This window comes from Drechmeria coniospora, chromosome 02 (assembly GCF_001625195.1).
Source record: "Drechmeria coniospora strain ARSEF 6962 chromosome 02, whole genome shotgun sequence".
Lineage (NCBI taxonomy): Eukaryota > Fungi > Ascomycota > Sordariomycetes > Hypocreales > Ophiocordycipitaceae > Drechmeria > Drechmeria coniospora.
This window is the reverse complement of record NC_054390.1, coordinates 2,374,880-2,391,558: the sequence shown is the minus strand read 5'-3', so window position 1 is coordinate 2,391,558 and position 16,679 is coordinate 2,374,880. Positions and strand designations below refer to the sequence as shown.

Below are 16,679 nucleotides of genomic sequence, written 5' to 3'. Positions count from 1 at the left end.
TGAGCCACGCACCACCCTATGGCCTGCGAGACGGTACTTACTTTGGCCCTGTGCTTCGCCCTCGCGACAGGTGCAAGTCAGCTGGTACCGAGGTGCCTAGCACTGCGAGCATCGCGCCGTGCAAGGTATCCAACCAACTATTATTTACTGGCCAACCATCCAACCAACATGTGTAGCGCGCAACAAAGGTGCCAAACAACGAGCAACAGCACCTGGGACCAACTAGCTACAGTGTATATTGCCATAGCACCGTGCGGAGTGCAAAACACTCCTCAGTACATGTGCATTGTACCTGCACAGTTACGGCGCAAGTAACTAATAGCCCTTGCCCGACTCCAGCACAAGCAGCAACACGAGATGGCAGTGGGATGCGGAGCAGGGACCATGCCTGCAAGTACAAGTCCTTGTGAGCACGTCACTAAGTATGCTCCCCGATATGCACACGGGCGCTGCACAAACCACAAATGTACCAACATAGAGCAGCTAGAGGTACGGAGTACTGCTGTAATTAATACGACAAGTACAAGTACACATGCTGATGAGCAAGCACCTGCTGGTATTCGTATACATCGGCGGGGATTAGTTGTTTGCATTAATCGGGCTAGACTCGGCATTCACCTGCCCGTCGCGAGATGAAATTGTCCCTTGGCATCGGCAGTCTTTGGTTGCAACTTGCCGTTGAGCCCCGCGCGAGTACGACATGAATCCTCGGCGGGGGTCCATTTAGCTGGATCACCACCTTGGCCGTGTGGCTGTGGCTCGACCGTGGTCGGCCATGTCAGACACCTCGGTCGCGGGCCCATGGGGCTTGCCGAGAGCGCAGCGAGCACATGCGATGATGCAACCCTGCTGTATCGGCACCTGTCTCGATTGGGCAAATGACCGAGCAGGGCAGCGCAAGGCAGCAAGGCAGGAGCGAGGAACGCCGGATGCGCCTGCCGCTTGAGCACGAAGCGAGCAAGTAAGTACGGAGCAAGCGCGCACGGAGCAGGCAAGTAAGGAGCAAGCAAGGAGCCGGTCAGCACGGGCAGGCAAGCACGGGCAGGCAAGCACGGAGCGATCCATACGGAACACGAAGCGCCCGTACTTGCTGCGGGTGTACATATTGTAACAGTAGGCGTCTGTACTCGGGACGCGTATGCATCCAGCGCACTCCATACTTCGTAGGCGGTACACTTACATGTACAGTGCAACTACTACTTACCACTGTACTAGGCACACTCGCACAGACAACAGGTACTTTTGGTTGGAGTTGCGCCCCGAGGTGCGAGTACCGTCCCTAATGCAGTGTGCGAGCATTGGCGCCACCTCCGCCCTCAGGAGCAGGGAGGGGAACCCATCAGGCCATGGATGCCGCGAGGAGGCCGCACACCTACCGTGCAAGTGCATATTCGGCCTCGGGTCTGCGCGCCTGGGTGTGAGGACCGGCTTTGCTAGCGGCGCGTTTCGTTTACGAATCACGCCCCTCCAATCAAGGAGCAATCCTGAATTGAAATGCTCTGTACGGAGTGAGCAAGGCACAAATGGACTGTACAGTGTACCGTAACTACGCCGTGCGAAGAATACGCAAATGTGAGTACTGGCACTCCCGCCTGGCGGGACCAAGCCATGGCACTTGGGGCCGCGTGTCGTGGATCGAGAGCTCGGAAGCATGGACCATCTCGAAATAGTCGGCGAATGACAACTTGCCGACCAAGGAACGAAATGCCGAAGCATTCCCACCCTCGACCGCGGCCACGTCCCCGGAGCTAAGGCGGTTCGCAGGTACCCGAATACCGACGAGGCATGTCACATGGACATGTTGCCAAAGCTTTGCGGAGGATTTCTCGGGATTTCTGGTCAGGTACCAGTTGCTTGCTGCTACTCCGTGCTTGCAGCAGCACGTGAAATGGGATGTTACCACCCTGTGCTCCATACTCCCGCTCCCTATTATGCATGTGCGATATTCCCACACGGTGTACTAGCGCAGCCACCAGGATTGTTCATTGCTCGCTCCCGATGTCGTCACGACGTGCAGCAAGTACGCGCACGTGCACGCGCAAGCGCATCGCCTACAGTGCAGCGTGTCGTCGGCCGTTGGCATGTTGGCCATTCTGCTCAGCGCGACGCCATGGGCCGGCCGAGCCAGGGCAGATGGAGCCAAGTGTTGTGGCGGCGCCCGCTCGTTATCAGGTTCGTACGATGGAGGAATTAGCGTCAGCCATGGCGATGTCCCGTGCCGAGCAGGTGCGGCGGGAGAGCTCCGCAGCTCTGCCCATTGTAACCACAGCCAACGTACATGTACTCCCATGTGCTCACCAAGGTTCTTACAGCTAACTTACAGGTAGGTGCTCGGGCATCGCTGGGCTAACAGCGGACATGTATAAGAGATTGATTGCAAGTACTCCGTACTGTAGGTGCAGTACTGCACTTGCCTACACTGCGTCCAACTACATGTACATGCAAGTGTGTCGATAAACACTTAAGCGCACGTGCACCTATAATGTACATACGTACGGATTCATCATTATTTATGCTCCACAGAGGCAGCTCGGTGCTCGGGCAATGACGCACAATCAGCACTAATTACATAGTAAGTGTGTTGTACAAAGTACATGTACAAATAAATATAGGGTTGACCATCAGCGCGTTTGGATCTGCCTGGTTCAAAACGGGCTTGACCGCCGTCGCCGTCGTCGCCCGTGCGCTTCGGATCTCAAGGCGCGTCTCCGAGTAACGGTCCGCTATGGCGAATGGCAGGTTCTACCAAGGGGCCACGTTGACGGTGAAGTGAACCGTGTCGTTGGTATCCGTTCACATTCCGGTATGTCGATGTTGCACTAATTATGTGCGTCGTGGTCGCAGGCGTACTTACATGCTTAGTACTCCGTAAGTAAGTACAACTAGTTAGGTACAGTACTCACATACAGGATCAAGTGTACTTACTTGTACTGTAAGTATTTACATGTTGGGTGTACATACGCCGAACATGCACACCAGATACTGCTGGCTCAATGATTCGATATGATATTGGATGGTGTGCAAACCGAAGAGCAATCGTACAACACGTAACGTACTCTGTACTGAAGGTGTAGTATTTGTGGTTTATCCTGCGCATGTACGCAGCGTAATGCTCCTGACACTTGTTCCCCTCAAGCCCGACCAAAGCAAGGGGCAAGGGCAATTATGGAAGCACTGCTCCGTACAATGTAAATGTAAATGAGCATAAGTACACGCAATGCGTATGAGCCGGCCACAAGCGCCATACTGGCCAACAGGTAGACAACGGCTGCTGGGTTGAACGAAATACCAACTTGTACATGCGGGAGCGCCTATAATACCTGTTCAGCACACTCTACTCATACGGAGTACTTACTGGTCGGTGCTACGGTGGTCAGTACTCGAAACATGAATTTATGAGTGCACACGTACTGCAGTGTGCACAACTTGGTATTCATCGCGCAGTGCTTCGCGAAGCATGGACGGAATCCTCGTTGATGAATAAAGTAGGTATTGACATCTACCAGTAGATACCGGTACCGAGTATTACTCATGAGCAACTGTGCCCACGTTGTAAACTACCATCGTATCTGCTCGGATAGTGATGTTGATACTGGACACTCCGCCCGGAGTACGGAGAGGTGCGTGCATGCTTGTACAACTACTTACAGTACAACCGTGCTGGAAACTGGGGAAGGGGGAAAGCAGACAGCAAGGGGTCGCTCCCGACGGGGCGTGAGCACATCCATGGGGATGCCCAGGCTGCCATCATCCACGGCAGGCACGACCTAAAGGCACACTCCTCCGACCAACGCCGCCACCAGGGCATGGCGCCGGGGGGAGAGGGAGGGGGTGGGGGGAAGGAGGGAGAGCTCGGCACCTTCCCATTCAAGTGCCGCTAGGGCGGTTCTTCCAATCCTTGACCGTCTGTCTCATCTCGCGAGCGAGCGATGGATTTTTTTTACCACCAATGTCTCGTGTTATTTTTTTGCTTTTGCTTTGTCTTCAGCATGCTGATGATCTTCGCCTGGATCTGTCACTCCACGCCCCGCCCCGTCATCGTCGATCGGGTGATCCAACCAGCGGTCTGTCTACTCCGTACATGTGCCTACATGCTGTTGGAAGTCCATGTACGTTGGACGCGCAACCCGAGTCATGACGAGACCTTGTGTTCGGGACTTTGTTACTGTGCTGGGCACATCGATGTTCTTCTGTAGAGCACGGGACCAGGACCACACAGACTGTCGACCACCAGGCCAAGTCCACTTTCTCTCGTGCGAGTTCTCGACACCTCGGTCCGCATCGACCGCCGTCCCACACTCACAACCTCCCTCCCAGCATCGTCCCGATGAGGTACTATCACAACGCCGGCGATGCGGGTTGACGGCGTGGGGACCGCGGCACATACAGGCAAGCGGACATGTGGAGAGGCAGCGTCAATACGACGCTGCCATTCGTGTTTATCTGTCCGAGTCTGATGGGTTGGGTCCGTACGCCAACACCTAGAGACTGCCTAATCTCATCACTTTGGCTGCCCGAGCAGACGCGCGGATGAAACCCCTCCTTGCCGGAGGCGCATGTTGCATATGCGTACTACCTATGCACGTTGGGCTTATTACGACTGTGGCACGCCGAGTACACTATGCAGCCAACGCCTTGGCCGCAGTTGCCAGCTGACATGACCACACTGGTCGCTCGGCGTTCCTCGGCATCAAGGTCCATGTTCAGCCCCCAAGAGGTCCGTCGACCGCTCCGACTGCACGACATTATGAAGGCTCGTTGCACGATGCAAATGCCGAAACATGACATGCTTCGGTGCTTCTTGAAGCTTGCCGCCATGATCACGCGGGCGAAGCAACACGACAGTCAAGTTCATGGCGGTGACAGCAAGCGTGCCGTTACGGATTGACGTTTCCGCCCTCTGCAGCCACTGCCGTCGGCTGACGTTGAATCTGTCCCTGACCCGCCTCCTTGATGTCCGTGAGGCTGGGAAACCTGCAAGTACTGTACGACGCCATGCTCGTGGCATCTGGCAGTTTACAAGTCTGGCCCCATAATGCTTGATCAAAAGAAAACGCGGCCTGGTTTGCCGAGGGAGGCAGCTGCGGTTGGCACGGTGGGAGGATAAGAGCCGGCCGACGGCTTGGTGCGCCACTCACCAAACTTCTCGTATATGTGCACAACACATCAGGGAGCTCGGCTACGGGTGAGTGCGTGCACCTGCCGGCAGGGAGGGCGCAAACGAGGCCGTCTGACGCATGTGGGTTCGGAGACCTATCGTCGACGCTACGCAGAATCAGGGATCTTGAGCCGAAGTCAACAACGACGATGAGACGAATGACCGTTATTAATGGCACTTCCGCGAAGGCCTTGGCCCATAGTCCGCTGTCCGATGATCGGCCCATCATGCTTCTTACTCTGTTCTGTCGGCCACGAGGCTAGCGAAGTGAAGATGAACGCTTGTATGCGGAAGAGGACAGTCACGAGACAGGCAGAGATGGGGGCCGACGGACTGTCGTACCCTGGGAACGAGTGAAAGTCGATGTGACCGATGCAACGTCACGCGTGAGCCGAACCGTAAGTGAAAGGGAACGAGCTGATGGAAAGGGAAGCATCCTGCCACCGCGACGGTTGAATGAAGTCAAAAGTGCATGTGCACACTGCCAACACATGCAACAGGCGTGGGCTAGTTGATGGCCAGCCATCCCTCCCACTCTCCCTCCCTCGGCCCACGTTGACCTGGAGGGGTTGAAAGGGGGTGTCCGATCTCAGTATAGCCCGTCGACGCCAAACGCGTGCCAGTACCGGCGCCTAGATTCTCTCCCGATTCCATCCATTGTTCTCGGCCGGTACACGTTTTCGGCTGCTTCCTGGCTCCAGCAAGGGGCCACAGCCGAGCGGAGAAGGCATGTCGAGCTAATATCGGCCCCAAAACGCCCCTTGCCGCTATGCCGTGGTGTCCACGTCAAGTCACTATTACTCTACTCTATCTGTAAGTAATCATAACACGGGATGCATGACGCCCACCCTTCCTCGTACCGCCAAGCACATCGCAGCCCGACACTCCGTCCGTGTTGGTGGTGGTGAGTGGGCACGAGTACGGAGTCTTGCCTCTTACTCATACGTTTCCCGAGTTGCCGCCAAGAATGGCAACTTAGCCTCGTCACATTCGCTGACTTGGGCACTTGGTCTTGTCGGGCCCGTTGGACGGGCGGACGGGACAGGGACATGGGCAGGGAGAGTCGGTAAGTGCATCGAGGCCCACGCGAGCTCCCCTTGTCCAAACAGCCTCGTCCCTCCCACTCGTACCTTGTGGTCACTGAGACAGGAAGCAGAGCCTCAGGGCCATGAATCTTCCTCCGGACGAGGGTCAGTTGCGTATGGGCTTGAGCCAACCTGCAGGTTGCTGGACAGTGAGTTCGGCCGCTGTGCGTCTCACCAAGGAGCCCCTGTCATACGTTCGCCTCATCCGCGGGGGGTGATACTCATTCCATCGAGGCGGCACAGGTCGTATCATTCAACAGAAACAGCAAGAAAACGTGTGCGGCACGCAATTGCATTACCGTTGACAGCGTCCAAGTGCAGTGCGGAGTAGTCCGGGACGTATTTCGTCTCAGGGGTGAACCTCGTCTTGGCGAAAAAATGCATGCACAATCAAGATGCCAGCCAGTACCACTACGACGCACGAATGCTCGGGCTTGCTTGTCCTGTCGGCTGCAACTTCATTGAACCCATGACCGACATGCTTCTGCCTACGCTGGGAACGGCATGGCCCTATGGGTAGGTACCGGCGGCCCCATTACCCATTGAAACCAAAGATAGATACGAGGGAGGAGGGGGCGTGCTGGTTGTTGCCTGCACTTGTGCGTTGCATGAGAAAAGTGTGCAGTACATAATTATTACGTCCCCTGCATACCGGTGCGTCGTCACCCACTGGCCAGCGAGCGAATGGTGGCAAACGCAGTTGCCAGCGCTGTTCTGTCGACCCAGATTATCGGGATGTGACAGCAACCTTCCTTTCCTGGAGAGCGGAGGGTGCGTCCAACGTCAGCACGTTGGATGGATTCACTGTCGCCCGTGTTGCAGAGCCATGAGGTGGTCGGTCGGAGGAGCGAGAAAGGAGCGAGAAAGGAGCGAGAGAGCAAGCTAGCGCCGGGAATAACGATGGAGGAAACTGACCTGGCTTCCTCGAGGGTGAGAGACTGGCCGATGCCTTGTCAGGTCAACTTCCTCTTCGGATCGAGACTCCCGGGACGGATGAGGACGACGACGGGCTAGCCAGCGGACGCGGCTGTTGTAAACGGGGCCCATACCGGCCGGCGTGGCATCGGCGGCATTCGCTCCGCGACAGACACGGCTACATAACACATACGAGTACTATTTCCGAGGAGCCATCACGAACTCTTGGTTGCGCATGTACGATGCACCATCATTTACTTACTGTGAGTACATTTCCTTGCACCATGGTTGGTGCAGATGCGAGTGTGCCCGTAGGGTCGCAAGCACAGTGGAGAGGAATGCCGGCGGACTGATACGAGCACGGTACATGTGCAGGCGGAGGAAACACGCGGCACGGCATGCGGTACTGCTGGTGCCTATCTTTCGAGAAGGAGAAGACGCGAACATGGACGAGGCAACGAGAAGATGGCGCGGCGTTGGGCCTGTGGCACGATTGCAACGTCGAGCCAACGCCCACATGGAGATGGAGGTCACAGGACATGGAAGGACGAGCAGGCAAGACGGCCAATATTCGGGGTTGGACGAGAAACGGGAGTGGCCCAAGGCGATGGCAATTCTCCGTACGACAGGCAGTACGAGCACGAGACAAGGAGCGTCGCATCACGTCAACTTGGGAACGACTCGTCTGCATCCATCCATCCATGGAACTCAACTCGGCATACTGCTTATTCTCGACTTGTGGACACGAACTCATTCGATGCCGACGACCGACAGGAGCTCAACAGCGGACAATGGCTACCTACCATTAATGACTAATTTGGCATTCAGCATAACACTGCTTGATGGCTGGCGAGGCATTACAGCAAGCCTGAAGAGACGTCGTCGTTTATGCACGACATAGATGCCTCGCATGACACAACTCAACATGCTTGGCACTGGACACATTCGAGCACATGTTCGGAGCAGGTATTAATACAGCACGCTTAGATGTACGGAGTACGGAGAATTACTTACAGTGCTCGTACATACCTCCACTTATGCTCGGGACGCTTGTTTTTATTTCCATGTTGGCGTACGGAGTAAGTACTTACACATTGGACGGAGCACGCCCGCAGACATGGCCCAGTTGCCGCCCCGCCCCCTTTTTTCCTTTTTGTGTCGTTCCTTTCCATGGCGGCTTTCTTTTCTACGTTCCATCCAACCTAGCATTAGGTGATCGGCTTCTGGTATTTCCTTCGAGACGGGATACGGTTCTCTCGCCACGCTTTCATTCTTCCTTCTTTCTTTCCCCGCCTGTCCCCGAAGGTTCCATCTGTGCGGCGCTGGCTTGGTCGTCTATGCGGGAGTGTCCTTAGGAGCCCGCCCCCAGTCTTTTCACAGGCGATATCCTCGGTGTCTGGGAGTACAAGTAAGTACTGTAGTTGTACAGCGGGTACATGCAAGTACGGAGTAGGGATATTTTATACCTCACTCCGTACATGCTCATGTGCATGTATTACTTGTAGGTGCAAGTACAACTATGTGCTTGGACAAGTAAGTCCTCGCCCTCATTCGTACCTGGGGGGGGGGGCGGTATTATAAATTATCATACATTGGTTGGTCGACGAACTCGTATCGAATATCCATATGGGGTAGTAAGAAGTACCTTAGTAAGTAGGTTGCCAGGGAGTAGGAGTAAATTGCAACAAGATTAGCTACTTCATATACTGTATGTACCCCGTACATGTGCTTGTAACGCAATGTACGAGTAATACTGCTGGCACCGGATCCGCACTGGTTGGTGGTCATCATCGGCATCGGAGTGCCGGGCGGTTCCTTTGCGTTGCCCACTCTCGTCTAGTTCTCGACATCAGGTTGATGCACCGACCCGGTGCTGGTCCTGATTTCTTTGTACTGGTAATAACTATACATCTAGGCGAGCTCCGTACTTGCGGAGTACTGTCATGAAAGCAGAAGGCCGAGTCACGGCCGGTTCCCGGTTGGCAAAGGTGGAGAGGGGGGGGGGGTTGGGGCAACAGACAATTGCGCTTCTAGTGATCCTACCTGATCCTATCTTCTGCCGACATCCATCCATCCCGAAACGTCCGGGGGAGTTCGAGTGCCGCGAGCCCCACACGGTGGGCTTTGATCGGCCGTCTCTGTTATGACTCCTTTGTCGTCGAGCCGAGCTTAGTTTCAACTGCTCCGTACTACCTGCCCCTTTGGAGCCGATCCGCCAGCTCGTCTTCTCGATCAGCAGAAGCAACAAAGGGAGAGATGGCAGGTCCAGTATCGAGTGTGAGGCGACACCAACTCGAGTATTTACAGATACTTACTCGTACAACTTTGAGCAATTTGCGTCCTCTCGTCATGTTGTAGTTGCGACGATGCCTTTGTTTTTCATGTTTTATTTTTTGGTTTGATGATGGGGGGCTTTTCGTCTCTTTCATTCGGACCGAATTTGGCTCGGTCAGTTGGCCCCCGTTGCTTGCGTCGCATCCCAGGGGGGGGGTAGCATATCGTGATTGGGCACACGACGACTCCGTACAGCTAGCTCTCCTTTACGATGATGGCAAATTGCCGGCAAATACAGTGGGCATGCACGTACTACAGTACTTGCCGATACGCCGAGCTGATCATTGCGTCTTTGTGGGGGGTTCAATCGGATGGCTGGTTCGGGTCAATATCGAGCAACTGATGATATTCCTGTACCAAACCCCGTTGTGGCGGCGGCTGCTGCGAGATATTGCACCTGTAGGGTAGGCATTTGCGTCCTGGGTCGTCGACAGACTAAACAATCCTCAGGTAGTGATGGCGACAACAGCGATCAACGGAAAGGAAAACTACGGAAAATGGCATCTCGCGATCTCTTAACATTGACTTCGGATCCTCTGACAGCACATCGAATTTTCTTGAGGGGACAACCGCATACCCCATGAGCAGCTGCACGGTCGATGGGTCACGGCTACAGTGCGATGTGAAAGTGTTTGGAGGCCAAATTCACAATCAGCAAGACCAGTCTGGTTTGATAGTACCAATCTAAGTCAACCCGCCATACGTACGCGTGGACTGCGAAAGCAACCTAACTCAAGAAGCAACCAAGATGGTGACGTCGGACTCACTGCTCTACACATGCACTCTGTCGAGACTCCAAACGAGCCGAGATCGGTACAATACCAGGACGTCATTGCCATGGTCTCTTCGCCGTCCCCCCTGGTCCCCGTCGACTGCTCGCATCACACACAGCTTCTTGCCCAGCTGAGGCCTCAGCCCAGAGCCACGGTGACCCGCCATTCTTGCCCGTCAGCTGCTCCAAGGGTACCGATGCAGCACTCTGCAGATTTGCCCGCGCCGCGCGCCAGAGAAACCAGAGCAAATGAAACTATCAATGCGATCAATGAGAGGCAGTGATTTGCCTCAGTCCAAGCACTGCTGGACCCCACGTCACAACACATGATCTCCTCTCTCGAATCACGAGCGAAAGAAAACCCAAGGAAACCGCATGGCTTCAGGTCCGACCACAAGTCCATGGCGGACTGCGCTGTCAGGGCCGAGCGGGTATGCAGCAAGTTTGCGTCAAACTTCCAGCCAGCTTGTTGCAGTGATACGAAAAACTGCCATGGCTCCAGATCACACCATTTCGGCCGTATGCCCGTCCGTCTGGCCGAGAGATACGAGACCACCTCCATGTGTCTTCAACGCACAAACGTTGACTCTCTTCCCCGTAATGAAGTCTCCGTGGTAATCGCCGGCATCTGGCGGAATGTGAAGTCATTCTCCTCGAGAATGTTGCCCATCAGTAGGAGTCGCTCTCACGGGCTGTCGGGAGGGCTTTCGGCAAGCGTCGTTGTTTGCAGCCGACATCCGAGAAACGCTGGATGTATCTCTCCTTGGCGTGCAAACCCCAACTTCTTGACCTGTCCACTCCATATTCGAGATGTGAGATCAGCACCGGCAGAAATACAAATACGTTGGGAATGTCATCAATGGATGGATGAACAATAACATCAGCTTAGTCGGCAAACGTTGACGACAGTCGGAAAACCAGCAGATTCGTGACACGCTTCGGATGAAAAACCCGAGCCATGCAAGGACGGTCACGGCAACCAGGCGGCACCGACTGTAGAAGCTAAGTCCATGCCGTTCGTATGAGTTTGGGCCCAGGTCGGTCCCGCGTTAGTATTGTGTTGCCTCAAACCACCATAGCGTGTTGTCATTTGTATACTTCGTGAAGCATTGATGCCGGTGAAATTTAAACGCGATGCAAGAAATACACGGATATCAAGCGTGTCGTGAGCTCGCGAGTGACTTTGGTAGAAGGCCGACCATTGGCGATGCCGATGGACTGGTCCCCATTTCTCGCAGCTGCGACTTCCTGGAAATCGCAGCCGGCGTTCCTATTCTGAAAAAAACGATGCCGACCACGAACCGGAGGATCCAGGGAAGGCCGTCTCTTTTGATATGTTCAGGAAAGAACCAAGTATGACCCCTCAAGTGGGATAAAGACGTCTCGAATCCAGGGAAGGTTGTCCCGGCTGATGTGATGACAAAAACAGACCCAAAGATGATCTCATCGGTAAGATAAATGCGATTCGGAACCAGGAGAAGCGCGCCGCATTTGCGTGCGCTCGAGAACAACCCGACGTATTGGAACCCAAGGCAAGTAGTATCTGGCTCAACATGATGCCTGGCGCTGACCAGTCTCAACTCTCCGCCGTCTTTCGGCTATCATGTCCGCCACGGAGCTTTAGAATCCAGCCACCGACAGGTGACGTATGCTCATCCATGCTTTCGGCGTCGTGCCTCCCAGCAAGCAAGTCGAGAACGAGCCGAACGGATCTTGCCGATGCCAGTTGATTGCCGCATCGATATATTCCATTCATTACCCATATCCAGGGGAATGCAAAATGCGAGGCAGGCGAGAATGGTGCGTTCCGGTGGCAGGCGAAGTCGACAGGAAGGCCGACTCGCAATCAATGTCTCGCTTCAGCGCCTGCAAAGGTTGTTCAGAGCGGCTTTGTCTGGTGGTGATGGGACGAGAGCCAGATTGCAACATTGTCGTAAGCCCTGCGTAATCCGTATGCCCAGTTGGATGTCGACGGGGCGGGAATGAATGATAATTCTGAGTGGGTGAAGGAGTGTGTATAAATGATTCGTGGACTGCGTTGCAGGCGAATATTGCATCATGCCGTCCAACGAGTGATGATGGACCGCGGAGTGCACGAGAACATCACGTGGTGCAGGTACAGCTACAATACGGAGTATACTTAAGTCAACTGAAAGATAGCTGAGTATTAATAATTTTTTTTTCATGTATTCCGTACAAAGGACACTTACTATAGGTGTACATGGCAGTCTTGAGTTATTTCCCTACCTCCCATGATGGGGCTGAAGGGCGGTTGAATGGCCGTGCGTACTAACTTATGGAGATGTACCGCACCGTGCATGAGGTATTACTGTACTCCGTGAAGGCGCGTACAGTACAGAACACGACGGAGTGGATTGGGTCGAGGTTGTCACCAGCTCTGTAGTTTAAGTGCTTGTAGTTGCACTTGCCTCCTCACGGTACAAGTATTATTACTTATTGCACTTCCCCTGCCATACTCGTAGTCGTACTTAATTTTCTGCTTCTTGTTCTTGGGAGGTTACAAGTATTAATTACTCCGTACTCCGTACTGTAAGTAGGTATGAGAGAGTAATACTTGTAATTGTAAGTACGAGTACTTACTTGCGGAGCACTCCGTGCTAGTACTTGTTTTGGTTCCTGGACGGAGTACTCCACACACCCGTATTACTAGTAGCACTGTACTTACGGAGTGAATGTGTCTGCCACGAAATATGTGAATAAACATACATGTACCTACTTGTAGTGTACATACACAAAGTAAGTCCTCCGACTCCGTACCCTGTATTAGTACTCCGTAGTGTATTTTACCACCTGTACTGTACTCCGTACGTGGTCTTGCCATCGAAAGTCCGGATACGTCCTCCAAGAGGCTCGTTCCTGACGCGGCGTAACAGGTGGAGACGCAAGAGTACCTCTCGGTCTGGCGAGAGGAACGTCAAACGGAAAGTACCGAATACCTTGCTCAATTACCTCCCCCCTATTCAACCCTGTCTGCCTTCTGAATTGTTCTAGCGGTTGTACCTGAGGCTATTGCTTTTTGGCACCAATATTTTCGTGTCGCTGTACATACCTTACAGGTAGGTAGTCCGTACTGTAAGTACTGTAATACTGTTTGCTTGTACGCCGCGTAAAAGGAGCTCTGGATACTAGGTCCTTAGCTAGGCACTTAAGCAAGTACCTACCTAGTACCTAGAACTGTAGGCGTAGTTGTACTTAAGTACAGTGTGCACAGTTACAAGTAAGTACTCCGCACTTGTACGGAGTACATGCAGTTACTAAGTACTATATGGTGCTACTGCCTGTAGTTGTGAAGTAGTCGGCACAGTAAATCCGTAAATACTGACATACAGCTAGCTACAATACAGTATGTAATTAGTACATAGTAGTACTTAGGTACCTAGGACTCCCCGTACTATTGGTACCTGTGCTCCGTATAGTACTGTACACCTCCTGTAAGTACTTACTTACTTGCGCGTACTTGTGCCCACCACTGTATGCTTAGGTGCAAGTACAAGTACTGAATATTCCGACCACTCGGAGGCTATGTACTAAGGTAGAGAGTTCTGCCAGCTGCCAGCTGCCGATGGAGCAGTTAGCGATATTAGTATGAACACAGGTTTGACGTCCGCCCCTCCCCGTCCCCAAGCTGCCCTACGCCGCGCTCTGCTTGTCGAATTCTTTTTTGGCGCGTCGGCACAACGTTGCATTCCATCCGGCTTCAACCATCGTCATCCCGCCGTGCTCGCGTAGGCATCGGCACCGACGGATTGCTCTTCACCTCTGCCGTCTCTCGCATGAATGGCCTGTCCTTGGATGCAATAAATTGTAGCCAACCTCCACCCCCCCCTTTCCCCCGCCGCTTCTTCTCCGCCTCACTCTCCGCCTCGCCTGCTCCTTGGCCTCGTTGGGGGATCCATTGAGCTTCCACAAGGGGTCAATAAAAAGACAATTCAAGACGACCAGGATTGACAAGGACAGCGATCGCGATGGGTTGGTTCGCGGGCTGCATGGCCTATGTGGCGCCCTTCTTCATCATCATGTCGCCGATCCTGTCGTACGGCGACCAGGCGCTGTCGATGCACCGGAAGCGATCGAGTGCCGGCTTCTCCCTCGACATCCCGCTCATCATGCTCATCGCCTCGATGCTCAGGTGCGTACGCATGCGTGCGCCGTACCGATGGCGACCACTCCGGGCCTGGACGGCTGCCCGGGCAAGGGAACATGATGATGCTAACCTTGGTTCTTCCGCTCGGCAGAATCTTCTACTGGCCCGGAGCCCGGTTCGACGCGAGCTTACTGGTGCAGTCGCTCATCATGGTCGCCGTCCAGCTCCTGCTGCTCAAGATTGCCCTCGACCACAGGCCCGCTCCGTCATCAAAGGGAGGCGAGGCCAGCACGCCGTTCGCAGCCTTGCAGAACGAAGGCTGGTTCTCCGCCCAGCGACCGTACAACTTCTGGCAGTGGAGGTCTCACAAGCCGTAGGTGCCCCAGAAGGACGGCATCGAATGTCGTGGCCGAAAGGTGTTGCCTTGGCGTCTCGACGGCCGCTCTGTCCGAAGCTGACCTCGCCGCCTTTAGGTACTGGCAATTCGTCGTCTACCTGCTCGGCGCCCTCATCGTCTGCGAGCTGCTCCTGTCGACCATGCCACCCGTCTACGCCATGTACTCCATGTTCATCGGATACGTGGGCCTCTCGGTCGAGGCGACGCTGCCGATCCCCCAGCTGTTGGCAAACTCGCAGACAAGATCCTGCAAGGGGTTCCGCCTCTCGCTCCTCGTCGCCTGGATCGGCGGTGACGCCATGAAGGTCTTTTGGTTCTTCACCGCCACGTCGGAGATTCCGGTAGCCTTCAAGGTCTGCGGCCTGTTCCAGGCAGCCTGCGACTGCCTGCTGGGCGTGCAGTATCTCATGTACGGCGAGGGCGAGGGCGATGTCGAGAGCGGCGGCGATGGAACGGCCAAGGGGCACCTGCTGGAGGAGGGCCAGTGGTCAAGCGCGTACAAGCCGGGTCCCATGCGACCGCATAGCAGGAGCATCTCACCCTCGAGGCGGCCAGGGCTCTTCAGCGACTCCGAGGTGGAATAGGTGACTGCCAGATGGGGGATGCTACGTCGCTTGAGCGGCCAGTTGGCCAGATGGGGCGGCGAACGCGAGCAGCAAGCAGCTGTTGGACCTTGCTCCTGCCTCCGTCTCGCTAACCACTCTGCTATGTTCGACGACGCAAGACGCAGAAAAAGTCTTGGGGGAGTCGGGCGGCCCTGGGAGGAGGCTTCTTCGGTCGGCCAGCCATGGACTTGAATGTCGTGCTGGAGCGTTGCCGCGAGGGCCAAGACTGCTCGTGACGAGCCAGCATGCAGGGCTTTCCGCTGACCAACGGAGGAGATTCAGCAGCAGATTGAAGGGAAGGGCGACGGCGCTTCGGCGTCTGCTCTGCCCCTTGCCACTGGGTCCTCGCGTCATGGATCTTCCTCGACTCCCTTTACCTGTACGACTACAGTATGAGTGTATGGAGGGATCAAATACGGACCCATGTCGTGTACAGTAGAAGTCGCGTTGGGAAGCGGGCAACAGAAACAGACGGGTCAGTTTTAAAATTCATTCATGAAATAGCATATTTATAGACTTGAGTTACGACCGGAGCCATGGCAGTGCGTGAATGTGCTTGCATGAGTTGTCTGCTCTGGCAAGTAGATATCTAGTCGCATGCGCATCCGTGACGCACGAGCAACAGGTTCCGAGGCCATGGCATACTCGGGCCAGTCTAGAGCTGCGTCTCCGGTCCCCGAAAAGCACAAAGAAAAGAGTATACGGCTTGTGCTCCGTCCGTGAAATCGGGATACAAGGCGCTGGTGTTTTGGAGCAGCCGATGCGGCGTTTGCGCATCACACCTCTCCCCTCACCCCAAGTCTTGCCTCGATGACGGCCGACATGATGCAGGCCTGCCAGAGGTTACGGAATTCAGACTGTGTCTGGGGTAAATACTCTGCACCATGATTGCTGGTGCAATATATTACTAGGAGAGGAGAATCATGGTGTTACAGTTCGTTTGACCTGCTGGCCAAGTTTGCTTGTCCCAAAGGTCGCCACCAAAAATGAGATAGTGGAGCGAGTAGCTTGCCGAAGAACTCGCCATATACACTAGGTAGTGACGAAAATTTCCATTATCCTCGGCCAAAAGCAAAGGAAACATTAAACAAACTGTGTCGATTCTTATGATGGACCCAAGGCATCCTCTTGCACGGTGGAGGTCATCTTGGTCTCGATGTTCTAGATATGGAGATGCCTAGTGATTGATATTAACAGGTGGTAATAGCAAATTCCCCGTACTGTAGGCCTACTGCAGTGACTTACAGTACTTGCAGTGTGGCCGTACTGCTGCGTACTTGTACTGTACTGTAATGTACAGCAGACGAA

The 16,679-nt window shown here is 54.5% G+C and overlaps 1 protein-coding gene across 1 annotated transcript; it reads left to right on the top strand.

Moving 5' to 3' along the window:
• Positions 1–14,250: 14,250 nt before the first annotated feature.
• DCS_03784 (PQ loop repeat protein) lies at positions 14,251–15,350 on the top strand (the record flags this gene model as incomplete). Its single annotated transcript, XM_040801097.1, has 3 exons — positions 14,251–14,414; positions 14,521–14,742; positions 14,843–15,350. The coding sequence occupies 3 exons, from the start codon at positions 14,251–14,253 to the stop codon at positions 15,348–15,350; spliced, it is 894 nt and encodes a 297-aa protein (XP_040656130.1).
• Between the last annotated feature and the right edge of the window lie 1,329 nt (positions 15,351–16,679).